General features: G+C 41.3%; 1 protein-coding gene across 9 annotated transcripts in view; it reads right to left on the bottom strand.

The window, feature by feature from the left end:
* LOC116727294 (brain-specific angiogenesis inhibitor 1-associated protein 2-like) overlaps window positions 1–18,156 on the bottom strand; it is a 61,281-nt gene that overhangs the window by 29,967 nt on the left and 13,158 nt on the right. For 7 of the 9 annotated variants that reach the window (XM_032574645.1, XM_032574644.1, XM_032574646.1 and 4 more), the window contains exons 2-3: window positions 14,023–14,098; window positions 11,006–11,092 (exon numbers count right to left, since the gene is read on the bottom strand). In XM_032574645.1, the coding sequence (XP_032430536.1) occupies window positions 11,006–11,092; window positions 14,023–14,098 (163 nt within the window). The remainder of the gene's footprint in view (window positions 1–11,005; window positions 11,093–14,022; window positions 14,099–18,156) is intronic. The other 2 variants (XM_032574647.1, XM_032574648.1) reach the window with 1 other exon arrangement.

Raw genomic sequence — 18,156 nt, 5'->3', positions numbered from 1 at the left:
GCGGCGCCGCGGCATGGCGGTCCTATTTACTCTAAACGAGGCCGTCAACATACGTTAATGACCCTCATCTTTCTCCAGAGTAACGCACGGCGACAGCTTAATGCATGTCGCTCGGCTTTCCTCCTCCAGCTCTGCAGGGAGGTGAGCCAGCCAGCCGACCTGAAGACGCTGGACAGTCGGAGGGGACACACAGTGGGCTGCCTGGACGGGATTAATGGGCTTAATGGAAGTGCTGCGGTCATGCAGATGAGACTCGGTTGCAGTAGAAGGGATTTAGTAAAGGCCAGAGCAGGAGGTGGACTGTTAGTTAAAACATATCTGCTTGTTCTGAAGTCCAGTTTGGACCAGACCAACTTCGTTAATGTGAACCTCTTCCTCCTTCTAGAGCTCAGCAGCAACTTTATTTCTCACCAGTATAATTTCATGTTGCAGTTAAGGCTGCAACTAACAATTATAGTCAATTATTTGGACGATTAATCGGATACAAAAACTGGCACTTCCTGCAGATTTCTCACTTAACCACTGAAGCCTTTTTTTTATACAGTATCAAGGATACATAAAAAATACAAAACAAATAATTCAGTTCCTTTTTAAAATAAGAAAAACATTTTATTACCTAAAATGCGATAACTAAAATTCGTTTAGTGAGCACTTGATCATTTTTAAATTGCCCATTTTTTTGGATTAACCGGTTAATAATTTCATAGCAAAAGGTGCTTAATAAGATATTTGGGGGTTTTTTTTAGAGGTGAAATAATTCTGTCACTTGAGGAGTTGGGTGTAGAACGTGTGTACAAAGGTTTTTTCATTATTATCTTAAATGCAAAATATATATATTCTTGTACAGTTTGGCCTAATTACTGCTCTGTTTTGAGTCTGTGTACTGCAGTTAATGATTAATCGATTACTAAATTAGTTGATTATCATTTCTACAATCGAATATTTGTTTCAGCCTCAACTTCAATGTTTAGGATTTTCTGCACATTTTTATTCTTTTATTGTTCAACGCCACTATTTTTAACAACCTGCACAGAAACACAGATGTAACAAACACGTATGGTTAGAAAATACGTATATGCAGAAGACAGAAACAGGAAGCAGTCGGTAGAAGTTTGTCACAGTACGACCTCTTATTCAATAGTCACCCTCCCCTCCTCCACCTTAAGAAAACACATCGACAGGCTGCGGACAGGGCACCGAGGCAGATAAGTGCACCGATGTGCGCTTCCAAACTCTGCTTTGGTTCTTGGAGGGCACCCAACACACACTCCCACCCCATCCATTAACAAACAGCCAGCGGCCATCGACAGGCTGCATGAGGCAGGCTGAACTTGAGCGGCTCGATCACACACACAATTACACTAATGTTGACTTCGGTCCGAGGAGGGAACGGGATGCTGCATCGTATCCAAACTCGACCCGGAGAGACGGCTGCATGTTTGTGGTTTCTAATAATATTCTTAGACTAGACATAATACAATAAAGGATGCATGAAAATAGCCATGCAAAGACTAAAATATGCAACAAAAAACTGCATGTTTTAATAATTATCTACTTTGACATAAACGAGCTGCCTGTTGGAACATATGAGGCTTCTTTTGATCGATAGCTTTAATACTCAAACGTTATTTCAAACAAAACTGAATTAAACCTTAAAAGTCAGTTTTCATATTTTATCTGCAGATACATCCTAACCTCAATCAGAAGACAAAATCTAGTCACTGGATTACCTGAGAAATCAGCCGGTGATCATCCAGACAGGAACTTAAAACACTGAGTTCTAGTTTTTCGATCATTGAACCACACCCTGATATCGTCACCGGTTACGATAGCGACACTTCTAGGTGTGGACGGCATTTTACTGTAACAAATAAAGTTCATTAAAAACTAAAATAAATTTAAAAAATGTGTGGACGGCATTTCTGAAGCTTAAAATGAGCCTGTTCAGAATGTGAGGGATGATGCACAAAGGAAGAAGCTTTCAAAAAGGAAACTGTATTTCTACACAGGCACTCTGTGTAAGAAAGATCAAGATTTTCAGCAGCTAGCATGAAGGCTGAACACGAACAGCAACGTTGCTATGTATTAATTTTTAGTTCTAGTTCATCATAAAACATTCAAGTCCGGGAAACGTTAAAAGCCTTCAGGAAATCTCAGATTCAGGGAACGGCTCTCTAAAAAATACACATTTTATATACAAACTATGAGCAGCCAACGTTAATAACTGCTAATACAGGAGTAAAGACAGTTCAAAAAGAAAATAAATTATAACTTTGTCTTCATTTTAAAGTCCAACTTTACAGGCATGACAAATGAAGGGTGATTTTTTAATCTGTGAAAATTCAACAATTAAAGAACTGACATTACTTTCTGGAAATAAAGCCAGAACTAAGCTGGAATAAAAAACAGTTGTGGGTCAACTGATCTCATAAAACTGATGCATGTTGGGACATTTTGACTTTGTCCTGCAAGCTTTCATCCTCTGGAAGATCTTCAAATTCCTGGATGTTCTTGTTTTGCTTTGTTGCCTCCACCTAATCCAAAAATCTCCCCACCTTGCATTGTGAAATATGGGACTTCTATTCACCAGAAGTAAGCTGCTTATCGTTAATCAGAGCAGATCTCAACATCTGAGGCTTAAAGGGGACGTAAAGCACATTGTTGTCCACTCCCAGAGTGCACAGGTGGATCAATTATAGGACACACAAAGACCGCTTTTGTTTGCAAATTGTTCACAAGACCCAACAAAATACATTTTGGCTAGTTTTCAATGTTATGCTGGTATTTTGATTGGAAATAATTTTCCATCTATATTATTTATTGCCACATATAATAAAACTGGTACTTTTACATAACTAAAACTTTCAGATCTTAAGAATTAAACCTGAAGCCTCTACTATAAGCACATTGAGGATTTAGGCCTCTGTTATGTGCTTTTACAGGGGAAAACATGAACCTTACCCACCAAACTCCATCCAGCTGGTGTTCTTCCATTGTGTCCGTTTGCACAGATCTAACTGCAGGCAGGAAACAAGCCCATTATTCATCAGGCCTCACCCAAGGACAGCGCCAACATCTGGGTTTATTGCCCCATCTACTTGCCATGCTCAGCAGAGAGCTGGAGAGGGGGAGCAGTTAATGGCTGTGTGAAGGAGGGTGTTTTATGCAGCGTGCGACCCTACAGGGACTGAATTATAGGAGCCTGAGCGCAAACGAGCAGCTTTAATCCCCAGAAAGCTGCAGTGAGGGGAGTATAAGGTGCTGCAGGGAGATTTGCCCTCAAAGCCGCATGATTGACACCATTACCGTTGTGCTCATCTGGGCCTTTCATTTTGCTGAACCAAAACACCCGCCAGACAAACTCACAATGCAGAATTGGTGTTTACATGTGAAGCACCTGACTGACTACGAGGTCTTTGAACTTCTGCTTTAACAAAGTCTTGCAGATCTGATGCTGCGATCCAGTTAACTGGGACGTGGGAACTGTGGGCTGGTTCTGACATCGGGCCGAGGTAACGGCGTTCTAGTTAAGAAGTCGGAATGTCAAAATGGCGACACCTGTAAACATTGTTCACAGTAACTCTTACAAATATAATGCTAAAGCTTTACTTTCCAAAAGAAAGCATCACTTTTCAGTGTACAGTCCCAGGTGCTACATGCAATTAGTATTGGGCGACTTTAAGTTTTATTACTTATTAATATTTTGGGGTTACGATAAAAACTATTTATTACTTCTTTGTTTGTATAGCTATGACTGTATGATACAGCAACCTTAGCTCCACCAACACAAATAATGATGTTGGAAAACATTATTTACCAAATCGCATAAAGAAGTGTGATTTGCGTCATTAAACTGCACGCAGTAACTGCATGTAGTCATTTTTGTTCATGCTTTCATTGAACAAACAGTGGCGAAAATAGTAAAAATTACAATCCCAGAGTTTTGGGGATTTTCAACATCATTCAGTGGAATTTATTGAGACAACAAAAAATCTGAATTCTTAATTTATCACAATAAACAATACAATAAATGCCAAACACTACATGCAACATTGATTTTAGACACACTATTAGGTGTGTCTTGTAAAATAAAAATGTTTCCACCATAAGTTACCACTATTTAAGCGAGGAGCGACCATAGCGAATCACAAAGTCTGCCTTTCAAGTCGTTACTGGGGGTAGTTGGAGTTGCTCCCAGTTTCCCATTGGGAAATCTGAATTCAGTTGATTTTTATGACTGGGAAGTCAAAATTTCCCAGTTTCGAGTACAACTGGAACACAGCATGAAGCTGTGAGGCTCTCAGTGAGTAAACAATAACGCCATCATGCTTTTTTTTAAAGTACTATCGACTGAAATGGAGAGTGTCGTGTTATACATGCGTTTGACAACTTTATGTCTCAAACTCATAAAAAAAAAGATTTCATGAAGGAATCAGGCCACAGCAAATCAATTAGACTGACGTGGTGAAGACATTACATGCTGGCTGATGCGGTGATGAATGAAGAGTGATTATCTGAGGCACAGGACACACGCTGGGAGCCGGGGACCGGGGTCAGCATGTGGAGAGTGACCGATATATAAAACCTGATAGCTTTTCACGTTTTGACACATGGTCAATGCAATTCCTGGCACCCAACTCATCTTGTCTCACTACTAATTGTTCACCACAGTGGGAAAAATCGGTAAGTAAAGATTTTTTTAAGCAGTGATCCATCAGTTGGTCTGTCCCTGTCATTATTCGTCTCTGTGGAGTTAGTTCTGAGCTGTAAAGTGGACAGAATCCCAGTCGTGACAGATCTACCGTCTTCATCTAAGAACTAAGTTCATGATGCACTGAGATCTGCAGCTGTGACTTAAGAAAACCCTAAAAACTGATTCAAAGGAGCTTTTCTGCACATATTTACCAACTTAGTGCAGGTCCGCTAATTTATTTTTGCACAGCCTTCGTGTGGAGTCCGTGCACTTCACATCATTAACTTACCGTTTGGTTCAAGAACAATGCGGCACCTCAAGGTCCTTTCAGTCCGGCTCATTATTGAAGCCACATTACCAGCCCATTACCGTTACTTGCTAAATCAAACACACAAAGTCCCTCACTGGCGCCGGCCGTTTCCGACCTGGCAATAAAGTCACGGAGCTTGCAGCTGACCAGACAGCGGGGTTTAAACGCCGAGGAATGAAACATTGAGAACAGGTGAGGTGAGCTGAAGGGATGGATGACAGGTGAGGCGGATCAGAGTCTGTGAGCTTTGTTGGCTTTCAGCTTTTGATTTCAGCGGAGACCGTCTGACAGCTGCTAATGAGCCGGGAACACATCGCTTTCCGTCTCGCCTTCCTCCATCTCCAGTGTCCATCCTCTCATTAAGTGTGTCATTGCTTTTTCTGTTCCTCCAAGTCCCATGTAACCACCTGAGGTGACTCAAGGACAAGGACTTTCTAATGGCCCAAAGACCAACAGGGAAAGCTAAATTAGTGGTGTGGAGCTGCTCCGACGACATGCAGACAGACAAACGATACTTCTGTCTCCATCACTCAGTGGCCACTAGGGTTTTAGTTATTAAACACCAATCTGCAGAGACAGATTTAAATACATTGGAGACTTCCATGAAGAAAAGAAAATCATAAGTCTTTCTATCCTTGGATCAAACCTGCTACCTCGGGATTGGTCAGTGCTAACAGACCTAAATTTATATGCTGTAAACAAACTTTATGAAAAGGTGCCTGAATATTGAAAGAAGCAGACATGTATAAAATAAAAAAAGCCTTTCAGAGAGTGCTCTTGTTGAAGTTCCTCCCGTATACGAAGTAAACACCGACAGATTTTAGATTGGCCTCCGAGCTCTGGGGAAATTCAGCTCAGAAAAATTAGGGTCGGGTTGAGGTCACCAGTTCTCCCTCAGATTGCTCCAAATGAGATGTCAAGCGAGACGACGAAGGGACGGCAGCGGCAGATAATGTAAAGAATTTCCCTCAGAACGGCTGGGTGACTCAACCCAACATAATTTCATGTTTTCTTTCCCGCATTCGTGAAGCTTCACATTATTCCTATCATCTTCGGTTGTGTTTACCTTTGCTTCAAAGAGCAAGTGCTCATATTTCTGTTGCTCACACTACGCACCGCAGCATGCAGTGATTAAACAACCTTTCCTCCCTCAAACTCAGATCGGAGAAGACGATAAAAAGATGTCGACGGAGTAAAACATTCCTTATCCAACAGCACAGAAAGGGACACTATGTGCTGTATTTCATATTAATATAGTCTGATTTGGTCTGTGTCATTTGCAAAATGCCTTTGGCTGACATGCCCCTTTAAATTGGGATGCAGTGAATTAATTAATAAACGTGATGAACCTCTACTCTTCTAAAACGGCCATCTTAACTTTTAATTTAATTAATGGGCTCTAATCAGGGGCTGCGCTTTCCCTTGAGAAATGGGAGGGAAGAGCAGGATTTTCTTAAATATATAGAATAACTAATATTTAAACTCTCACTCTTAAATTATTTTGCAAAATGTTTGAGCATAGAGTTGTTTTTCTCCAGATTTCATGGCTAATATTGTATGATTACAACTCAATTTACATTTAGGACACTGGATAAAAGGTCTTTGTTAGATGATTGTTTTGCTTTATTTTTAAGTGTTTTTTTCATTGACCACAATTTCTCTCCTATCACAAACAAACCTTTCATAAGTGCTATCTGTCTTGACAAAGATCTGCTTTTCTTTTGTGTTTAAAGTGGGGAAAAAAGAAAAACAGCTACATAAAAAAAATCATCTTGGCTAAAAGACACAAATATGATAGATTGGATATGACGACTGAATAAAAGTCAGGTTTAAATTGCCACCATACAACATTTTCTAAAAACCAGTTAAGCTTTTTGCATTCCATTACAAAGAAAAGACCTGATTAAAGTTTCATCACTCCCCTAAGCTGCATTTGAATAGTGGAGCCCATATTTGGTCAGCGAGGGGAACCGGAACTGCAGGAGCTTCCTAGTTTTCCTCATCACCATGCCCATATATAGCACACGGAAGCCAGACATTGTCCTTTTCAGTCATGATGACATCACCGACACACCATTTTTGGGCTGCGGATCGAGTGTCGTATTCAGTCTCTCGTCCATCGGAGCGGCTCCGGTCGAGGCGTTTTATTGAATCTATTTTTGGAAACGTGTGCAGAGTCGGCATGTTCTCCCAGCACTGCGTGAGCTCCCACATCAATGCGGGGGTGTTTGCAGACACAGAGTGCAGTAGTGAAAGAGGAGCGGATAAGTGGGATGACACTCCACTCTGCAGCAGCGGAATAGCTCCTTTCTCCGCATAGCGTCTCGTGAAAGCAGAGCAGTTGGTCAAACTAGTGCAGAGTAAATCTGAGACAGAGGCATCACATCCTCTTCCTGTGCCAGCTTCTCAACTGAGGCATCAGTTCACTAAAGTAAAGAACAACTCCACTCCTAATAAACCAGCATCCCCACTAAGAACATATATAGTTGGTTCACCTTGAATCAAAAAGTGAACAAATTAATTTCTCTTCATTATTTTAGAGTAGCATGCAAACTGTTTAATGATCACTTTACTTCATTGTTCAGCTTTTCTGTTTTTTCTACCGGTTAACATTTTTGAGAAATTTGGCTTTACCTGAAATCGCATTTACCTATAATTTGTTCTCACCATCCAAATGATGCAGATAGTTTCTTTTTTTTACATTAATTTAGTTGGACACACTGTAAATTAATGTGTTTTACAACTAAACTGGTTGAAGATTAAATTTGCAATTTAATCCAACACACCTACAAGAACCATTTTAATCCATAATTACTATCCTTTATTATTTAAACTGTTTACAGAAAATTGCTATAGATGTTCAGAAATCAGCTGGTGACAGAACTGAATGATCAGCTTCAACTGGTGACAACCTGGTAATAAATGCAAAAATATGATCTTGTTCCAATGATTATGTCTCCATAAGCCCAATCAGGTCATGCTAAGATCAACCCTCTTCAGTGTGGAGGTTGATACTGAAGAAATAAAGACTGTTTTGCATCGCAAGTCAAAGGAGGAACAAAAGTAGTAGAAAAAATGTTTAAATCCTGAACTGTATGTCCTGCAGAGATGGTCTGATCACTACAAGGATCTAGACTTTGGCAGAGACTATAGAGCTTCAGCTTTTGTAAAGAATAGCGCTATCTATTAATGAGTAAATGGGCCCTCCCTCCAATATAAATAATGAGAACTCATAATAGAAAGACCGAAAGATGTTTTGTTGAACCCTGTTGACTACAGATCTAAAAGAACAATCTGGTCTGCAAAGCTCTATAAACCACAGTTCATCCATTTCACCCGGGACGATGCTTTTTATTGAGATTTAATTTGACAAAACCCAAAGCCTCCTCTCCTAATGTCACCCAGTCACATGGAGCTCTCCGTCCTCCGTCCACGTGCAAATGCCATTAGCTGTTGTTCATCACAAAACTCTGACTAATTTCATTGTTTCATGATGAAGTGGCAGAATATTTCGGGAAAGATTCAGGCAGTTTACAGTCCAGTCATTCCTGTGCAATAAGCCATGACAGTTCCAATTACGGTACATTAATTAAAATCCTAAAAATGGTCGACTCTAAATCATCTGCATTCAGTCCACATCAAATACAAAATGTGAGACAAAGCTCTGGAAAAAAGGTGATTATCCCCTCCCAACGCATTCAGTGGCCTTATCTCTGATCCCAGTGACCAAACTTCAGCTCGCCTCACACCCACGTTTTCACCCACACACACACACACAAATCCACAATCCTTGTTATCTGCTAATTAATAGGCTGCCAGGCTTGAGAACGTTTTCACATAATCCAAGAACAAAGCGTTCAGTGTTTCCTGACCTCTTCTACAGCAATACAGAGAGAAATCCTGGAGTTTACGAAGCCACCAGCACAGCGTCTCTTTGTGATGGAAAAGACTGAGGGACGCTGATTACTTTGAGTCATTGAACTGAACAAATCAGGAGGAAAAAAAACCTGGGAATTATATTTAATCAGTTCTCCTTACCTACCAATAAATCCCCTGATGTTTGGCTGCATGCGTTTGTTTTCTCTTATGATTCTAGACTGTCAGATGCTCCCAGGTAATAATGTGTTGATTAACGATCTATTTTATATTCCAATAAAAGACGTAATGTGATCTATGGGACAGATTATGTGTAGATTAGGAATGAGCACTTTCATTTGCATCCAATCAAGAGCCAAGTCCGCCCTGAATACCTAAAAACCACTGTGCCGAGTTAACAAAACAAGCCAAAGTATCCGTCCCTTCAGCATGCACAGCCAGCCGCTGCTCCCAGCACTGCTGATGCATGAGGACAGCATCAATCCATTCTGCTCCGTCTTTTCACTGAAGGCGGAGGGAGGTTCTGCAGAGTTTAATGGAGCGGCTGAGTCATGTCTAAGCTGCCAGAAGAACAGAAAAGGAGTCAAGAAGGCCACATCAAGCAACTCCTCTACGTGAACACACAGTCATGCAATGCAGAAAACATGGAAGCAAAGCAACAAAGCTGATGGAAATGGGGACAACATGGATGATTGATGGGGAGTTTGGACCCAAAACAACATGCAAGTATTCAAAATAGTCACCATGTTGAACAAGAACCACAAAAAGCTATTTGTAAACTTGTACAAGTAATAAAACGGCACAAATCTAAAGGTTACATCACAAACTTCATAAAAGGTCAATTTTTAAAGACAAAAATCTTCCCTTTTCACTATGTTTTAAGTAGGCTGCCATCAACTGAGGCCGTAGGTGTTTGGCTCAGATACACTACAGTGATAAAAAGAAGATCACTGTGAATAATAAAGGTGAATCAGATTCGAGGGGGAAAAAAGCTTTTAATACTGTTACATCGGGTATAAAAGCTCCGCCGAGCATCCACACTAAAATAGGTGACATATTAAAATGAAATGACGCTTCAAAGAAAGAGCTCAAAAGCATGAAAACAGCTCCCCCTTTAAATATTGAATCCAGCTGCTATATCCTCTCACACATCTCAAATATCCATTTTATTCTCCTCTTAGCCTTCACTTCTCTGTGGCTAAATTATGTCAGAGTCAAACTGCGACATTAAAAAAATAAGAACTTGGATCAACTCCGAAGGCTTCCCGCACTTCCTGCCACTTTGTGGTATCTACACCTAAAAGGATGTTCCTGGCTGCGCATCTGCAACTTGTTGCCACAGCCCCCATCAACACCAAAGCAACGTCCGTATCGAGCAAGCAGAACCAGACCTGATCCAACCGAAACCAGATAACACACTGTGTGAGAGCAGAGTGACTGTAGCTGCGTTTGCATTATAAATGCGAGAAAACCTGTCAATAAATGTAAAAAAAATAAATAAAAAAAACAATTTCACAAATGCAGTTTTCCATTAAATAACGCAAATGGAGTCGCACGTGAATAAAATTGCTCACACAAGAAAACATGCCGCACCATCATCCTCCCACCACTTCCTGTCATCTTCTTTGTTGTTTTTGCCAGTAGTAACTATCTACCGTTGATTACATGACTCATGATGCAAAAAAAAATAAAAGGGATTCCATTGTAGTTTTGCGAAATAAACTAATTTAGGTACAGTCAAAAAATAAATACATTTCATCCCAGCATTTTTAATGAAACTGACACGTTTCCATTAAATTTTTTCCGCAATTCCAATTAGAGCAGTTATATAGTGAATGGAAACGCAGCTAATGAGAGATTGCTGTTCAAATCAGATGGTTTTACTAATGTTGATATTTGGACATGTGCAAGTGTCGTGGATGAAACGAGAAGGGAAATGTTTCAACCTGACCGTGAAACCCTCGCTTTTTTTTAATGACTGTGGAAAGTTTGCATGTGTGTATCCAGTGGGTGGTTGGTCATCAGCTGCTTCTGCTCCACCAGTACAAGCCGCCATCCCATCTGCCTGTCCAAGCCCCGCCCCCATTCACTTCATCAGGGGAACTACTGCCACTACCAGGACTCACCAAGATCCTTAGAGCCTTGACTTTCGCTGGCCATCTCGCCCATCCGCACCAGAGCGTCGAAGTAGCCCTTTGCAGCATATGTGACACCTGGAAACATGGAAGCATTGGGCATCAGATCAAGGGTGCCGAGTTGAACTGTCTTCTTCAGCTCTGCAACCGTTCCCTGCAGCCCTCCGCTCCCACAGAGAGGCAAGCTCGGGCATGGGAATTAAAAGAGCGATAGGCGGAAATGGTGACCAGGCAGGAAAGGAAAAAGCTCTATGAAGCAACTGCAGGAAGCAGAAAGCTGCAGAGATTTTTTTCTCAAGGCTTCAACTCCAAACTCACTTTCTATCCAAACTACAAGTTGATAAAAATGTTATTTGTAATACTGACGCACTACAAAAGATGTTTTAAAGCAGTGTGTGGATTTGATATGGAGACTATTAAAACAATGATGCAGAAATCCCAAATTTATGCTAGGTTAAATTAAAAAGGTAAAGCTAGATATTGTAGTTTGCTTAAAATGTATCTAGATGTAAGGTATTTAGCTGATCTTTACTGAAAACAAACTACATTATTAGGTGGAGAATTTATAAATTGGGTTTTAAAATGCCCCACCAGCACCCCTCCACTCTAATTACATTCTTTACACCTCATATCAAAAATCTTTACATCAAAGTCTTGAAAGCATTCTTCTGCTGAGATCCTGTCAATCAGCCGTGGTTTCCTGGGTTGCATCATATCACCTGCAAGGTACGCCAGCTGAGGCAGAGCAGTGAGCCAGACCTTAAAGGAGACAAGCTGGTCTCAGAAAGCAAAGACAGGAAGCGGGTCGGGGGCTCGCCACACAAGGACTGACGGCAGACACGGGTCGGATGTGGAAGAGGGCCGGGTTCATTACAGAGCTGTCAGCCAGATGAGTGTTTGTGCTCTAAGCTGTCACAGACCGCTCTCTGAATCCCAAAGACGAGAGGAAAATGACAAAGCATTCACATGGAAAACAATAGGAATCTATTCTGAGCTCAGTCCAGAGCGACACAGCATGAAGTCCACCGCTATGCGAGTCATTGTTCTGGAAATAAACACGGTTTCTGGCTTGGATTTCTAAGATCCACACGACTTTGGCTGCAACTGCCTGCAAGGGTCCAACCTTCCCTTTCTCCATCTCCGATTTAAACCCTAGTGAGGACATGGAGAGGTTCATCTCATTGATACCTCAGCTGGGGGAGAAAGGGGCCCAGGCAAAACAGATTTAACTGGATGAGCGGCTTTACCAATCAGTCAATTGTGAAGTGAACAAAAAGACGAAAGCAATAAGGAGGGTCAGTTTAGTCAGAAAATTAGATGGGGGGCTGACAATGCAAAGGTGTTGGTGTAAAAAAAAAAAACAGGATGGAGGTCAAGATGGTTGATACACTATCTAAATGTGTTTGTTCATATAAGAGAAGAGAATATTTTATTTATTTATTTTATTGACACAGAGCATTTTAAACTTGGTAATCCATTAAAAGAAGGTTCCTAATGAACTCGTAACATTACAGAATTTCTTCTTAAGGCAGATTAACTTTAATTTATTGAGCGCTCCTCCAGATCCCCTTTAGCCACCAGGGACCTTGTTATTTGGAAAAAGTCAGCACTCCTGATGTCAACAATGATGTTAATAGCATCACCTGCTGTGGCCTGTGCTTAAGGTTGGAGCTCAACTTGTATACATAAGATTTGGGCCTCGACAGAATGCAACATTTGGCTACAAGTGATAATTTTTTAGCAAGACAAAAGCAGTTTAAAGACGTCCCGTCCTTGCAGCCATACATATTCATACGTGGAGCTCAGCAAATGGGGACATGCTCACTGTCCTCAGTCTTCTTAAACGTTTTAAGGCTCCAAAAACAAAACAGTCAGTCAGCCGCCCCCTCGTGAATCATGCTGGTTTAAACCCTCCTTTGGGATAAAGGCTGCCACCCTGATTCTACTTTAAGAACCAGTAAATAAAAGCAGACTAGTATATTTTTTTCCAGTGACAATAAAATGATTTCCGGGTACCCAGCCCTATTCTGCTGCGCCTGAGTCTAGACTCTAGCCCTGCGTTGCTGCCTGGCATTGATGAAGTGCAATCCCCACTCAGGGAGTTTCAGGGTTATTTTTAGCTTTATCTATCAGACAAGAGTGAAGCCTCCTTTATTGTTCCTGTAGGGAGCTGAGTCTTCCCTGCATCTCCTCTAAACACAAAGGAGAGCCCTGCTCCGCACCGTACACTCGGCATGCCATGTCTCCTTCTCCTGCTGCAGACAAGAGTCACGTGTTCTCTAAAAACATCAAATTCTCTCTCAGTACTGCAACTCCACTCAAATATCATTAAAGCAATAAAAAAGCAGTAGAATACCCTTCAGTTTTGGTCATTTTGTATGGAAATATCCAATATTTTTCTTCTCCTGGTTTTTATTTTACTCAGTCTTGTCCTGGATTTGCTCTCAGCCTGTTCCCATTTCCTTGGCCCCATGGGTGGGGGGGTACCGTTACGTTAGCAACACCCCCTGCTCCATTTCCCATCGGCTTATGCTCCACTTAGCTCCCACAAGACGTTTCGGCTGCTTCGTCTTTCACCTTGAGCCATTGCTGTTTGCTGCAATTTCTCTTTCACACACACATGACCATGCAAACACATGAGCAAAAGCAACTAGAAGCGATGACGGAGGATGCACAGAAAAAGCAGACATTTAGGAAACGAAGTCACGGGACAGCAAGAAGGGAGACGGGACGAGAAACAGTCTGGAAACCCATGAGATTCATCAGACGGAGAATATTAATCCATCTCTAACCAACAAGAAATCTTCAACAGTTCAAGTCTGGATTCAGACTGCAAAACATTGCATTGCACAACATCTGTGTCATCATGACTTTACCCCAACTCCAGATGAGTCAGGAGGATCTAACTCAGCACCAGGCGTTGGGTCAGCTGGCCCTCCGCCTGGACAGCCAATGAACGAAAGAGACGCCGCCACAGAAAGGAAACAGAGGAGGGTTGGTGTACTCACTGGTGAGCGCCTTCTCGTAGCTCTTCGCCATGGCTATGAAGTTGCGTAGGCACGGGTTGAACTGCTCCATGATGTTCTGCAAAGAGGAGCGGGGACAAACAAAAAGATCTGGTTAGCCTGGGAAGGAGACGATGCAAATCTGAGATGAGCCACAGTGACCCAGCAGCACTCTGCCTGTTTTTCTGGGGCACGAACACACAGTCGTCTACAAATCAGCTGAGCCAACCGGCAGGAAGAGCAGCGCAGGAAGGACTCGTTTCAAGAAGCCCAAATCCAGCGAGACTGAATATAAGACGGATCGAGAGCATGAGTGACTGAGGGATTTTTGTGTCTGTGTGTGAATATTTGTGTGCGTGTGTGTGTGCATGCATGTGGATCGGTCCCTCACACCTCCCCTGCTGTATCCATTTTAAATTAAACCTGATTTTGGCTGCGGACTCGGAGCTCAGCAGCAGATCTGGACCTGCTGCAGCTTCTCTTCACTCTGGCACAAACCTGCGGTCAAGATGCTATTTTTGAAACAGGATAAATTCACCAAAATGACAGACGTGACTTTCACCAAAGCTCATTACCGCTCATGAATAGTTGCAGTTCTGCTAAAAAGTTTTAAACCAACACTAAGATTTCATTGCACATTTCTTCCACACAGCCAAACTTTTTATTGATCTTGAATGAGGAAGATTTTCAGGAGGTTTTCCAAAGTTTTCTTTTGGATTTCATGTTATTTTCTGTCCGAGAAGAGTATAACAGAATACAATGCTCAACAAATAATCTGTTTTGTTCCTTTCTTTTCAAATAAATGCCATAAGAGATGTGTCACCTTTTAGTTTTTCCAATACCTGTCCTCAAGAGCTGGTGTTCAGTAGGATTTAGATTTGCCGTCGGTGTAACACAGCTCATTTAAATGGCTGAATTACCTCTTCAATGTGTCATCACACTGTGCAGAGGCCTGGTAATGAGCCATTGACTTGATTAAGATGCACTGAGTCAGGGCAACACCTGAAACATGCAGGATGGGGGCCCTTGAGGACTGGCTTTGGACAACACTGCCTCAGAAAGCCCCGAGAACCGCTGATCAAGATGGTTTTGAAAGGTTAAAAGGATTTCTGGTTGCTTGGGAACAACACATAAAGAAATACAGAGGACTCAAGAATCAAGTCCTGATGTGCACGACTAGATACAAAAGCATTCAGTGGCAAATCAGAAAAGCTAGGAAAATTCTGGGCTGCAGCTTGAAAACCGTGAACAAGTTGTCCTCATGCATTTAAAGAAACAAACCTCAGAATTTCATCTTTGGTACGTTCTGCCTCTCACTTCCAGAGCCGTCTGTCAGAAAGCACAAACATCAAGCACAGAGGCCTGAAGGCTTGTTAAAAACTGAGGAATCCGTCAAAAAGAAAAGTCTAATGAGTCTTACTGTTCATCTATCTCTGGCTTCTCTCTGCTTCCGAGACGCCCTTTAACCTCTGCAGCCTTTCCAACAAAGCAAAGCAATTTGAAAAGATATTTCTCTCCCTGTCAAATCTCACTGTGAGCCTCAAGTTCTTTTACAGAAGCAGCGCTGGTTTACAGCAAAGCAAAACAAAGGGAATCAGCCATTATCAGAGGAACTATTTGGACCTTTAAAAGCCTTTAAAACCCAGCTAGAAAGTTTAAAGATTTGCAAGAGTAGAGTGTATAGTAAAGTTTTGAACCATTATTACAGTTCAAGCTAGATACACAGAGGTAAAGAATATTAAAAGTGCCATGTCAGGGTGCATACTCAAAATGGGTACCAAATATGAAGTAAGAGGACTTTATTCAGCAACTTTTCAGGTGAAAAGACATTTTGGATTTGAAAAAAGTTGAAGAGAAGACAAAGAACAAAAAGAGGACAGGAAAGAATAACAAAGCAGATGGAGGGAAGGACACATCTGAGGCAGACGGACATTTGTTCATGGCTGCTCGCAGCTCGGGATGCCTGCTAATGCCCGGTGGCTGACGCACAACAGTCACCTTGGCGCACAAACTCCATCAACTCCAAAAAAGGAAGTAAGAAGTAGGACAGCGTGACACTGGAGTACAGAAGAAAAAAAAAAAAGAGAGAGAAAAAAAAAAAGCAGGAATCTTAATGGAAGTTCAGTTTGAAACGGTGAAGTAGAGCAGGACATGAAGTGAAACGAACTGAATCTTCTGTGGCATTCTTTGTGTAAAGCTGAACACGTGTTCAAAGCAAAGGATCAGATCCGGTAATCTATAAATCCATTAGATAAATATTCTATCATTTTGAAGTCAAAATCACAAAAACAGACAAAGATGGACAAATAAACGGCTCCATTTATACCCCAGTTCCTCCCTCTCGCTCCCAGCTCTTGTTGCGTAAGGCGTCGGCTTCAGACCAAAGTGACTCTGTGAAAGTGCATCAGCTCCAGTGATCGTCACCCTGATGCACCGCCGCCTGGAACGCACAGAGAGAGGCGCTCCGTAAAGGAAAACAGAAGATGGAGAGCGGCCCAGTGCTCATCGCGTGCTAACAGAAGAAACACCCGGGCTGGGTTTGTTTGTGTTCGTGTCAGTGTGATTGAGAGACGGGTGAATCATATGTTCACTGTCAGACACGTCCACCTTTATGCGTCACATTCTGGGTGATCTGCAAAAATAAAAATGTGTTTTTGGGATCCTTTGTCTTTCAGTAGAGCTAAAAAAAATACAATTCACCAGGAGAGGATTTCCCACACAGACAATGAAGACGAGGCAAACACTGTGATGAACGTCTTGATGAACTCGATGACTGCGTGGTTAAGCATTTTCCTTATTCATGAACCCGTCTGCATATGTAAAAACTGACAAAAACTTTCTGAATAAAGAAAGAAGTTGACATTTCTAAAAATCCTGACTTCATCTTTAACCAAAATGTTGCTCTAAAAATCACAACCAAGCCAAAAACTTAACTCAATTCTGAAATTATGAACAATTATTCAATCAAAAAGGAGTTCATATGTGCGTGGTATTTTATTCATGCCACTTTTGCAGGCTTTCAAGCCAGACATCAGAACTTTTAAGGGTTTTTTTCGTTTGTGTTTTTAAAATTTAACTGATTTATCTTTACAGGAGAAATTGGCATAGAATAACTCAGGGTTCATGATTTTCTATCTCATGCATTTCTTTTCTTACCCACAATGAAAATGTTAAGTACAGGAAGATACTGACTACATATCATCAGTCCAAGAACCCCACTTCAAAATATATGAACTAGCTTGTTATTATTTTGCAAAAGGAAAACAAACGTGGTACCGGATATATTAGAAACCCTGAATATTTAATTCTTACTCTTGCCAAACGATAGAACAAAAGGGTTGATGGCTTTTCCTTTTTATGCTTAATTTTATTGGAAGAGCCATAAACAAACTGACATTAGCAAACACACTAAAACTGAATAACAATCTTTCTTATCTAGACTCGCTAAATTGATCATTTCTAAATAAGAGAGCCTTCCTACAAACACACCCATATGAAGATCTCATCAGAAATGTGTTTTTTGTTTTTTAGGGCTGGGTTTAATAGGTTTATTTCCGTGTTTGGTGCACATTTAATCCACAATGAGTCAGTTGTTCCTTAAGCAGCAGAGACGGGAGCTGATTAGCATTTCTCTGAATAAAGGGCCACATTTTACAGAGTGGACGGGAAATAAGAGGGATTACAGAACAGCTTGCCGTTTTCCAGCCATTAGTTTCAGCCATATGTCAGCAAATGAATGCTACAACTAAAAACACTGGTTTTCTTTTCACGTTGCAGCCACAAAATGTTGGACCTCCATCTTTGACCCAAATAAATTGAGCCTGAAACAAAATAACAGAATATAGATGGTATTGAATCAATTTTCTGAGGTGAAGCAGAGGTTCCCCAATTTCAAACAGGTCGTGAAAACACAGTTTACTACTTTCAGGGTCAACAAAGCAGCATTTTTAATGCTCATGTTCCTAACCAGGAGCAGGTTAAACGCTGCAATGACACTAATGATGGAACATCTGGAAAATGTACCATGAAGCGAATAATTACTCCCGCTGCCAGACGAGCTGCACCATCCAAATAATCGACTCAAGAGGGAAAAATGGAAGTAACCTTTGAGCGGAGCAATTTGTGATGATAGAAGAT

This window comes from Xiphophorus hellerii, chromosome 10 (genome assembly GCF_003331165.1).
Source record: "Xiphophorus hellerii strain 12219 chromosome 10, Xiphophorus_hellerii-4.1, whole genome shotgun sequence".
NCBI lineage: Eukaryota > Metazoa > Chordata > Actinopteri > Cyprinodontiformes > Poeciliidae > Xiphophorus > Xiphophorus hellerii.
Note: the sequence above shows the minus strand (reverse complement) of the source record. Positions and strands in the feature narration are given on the sequence as shown.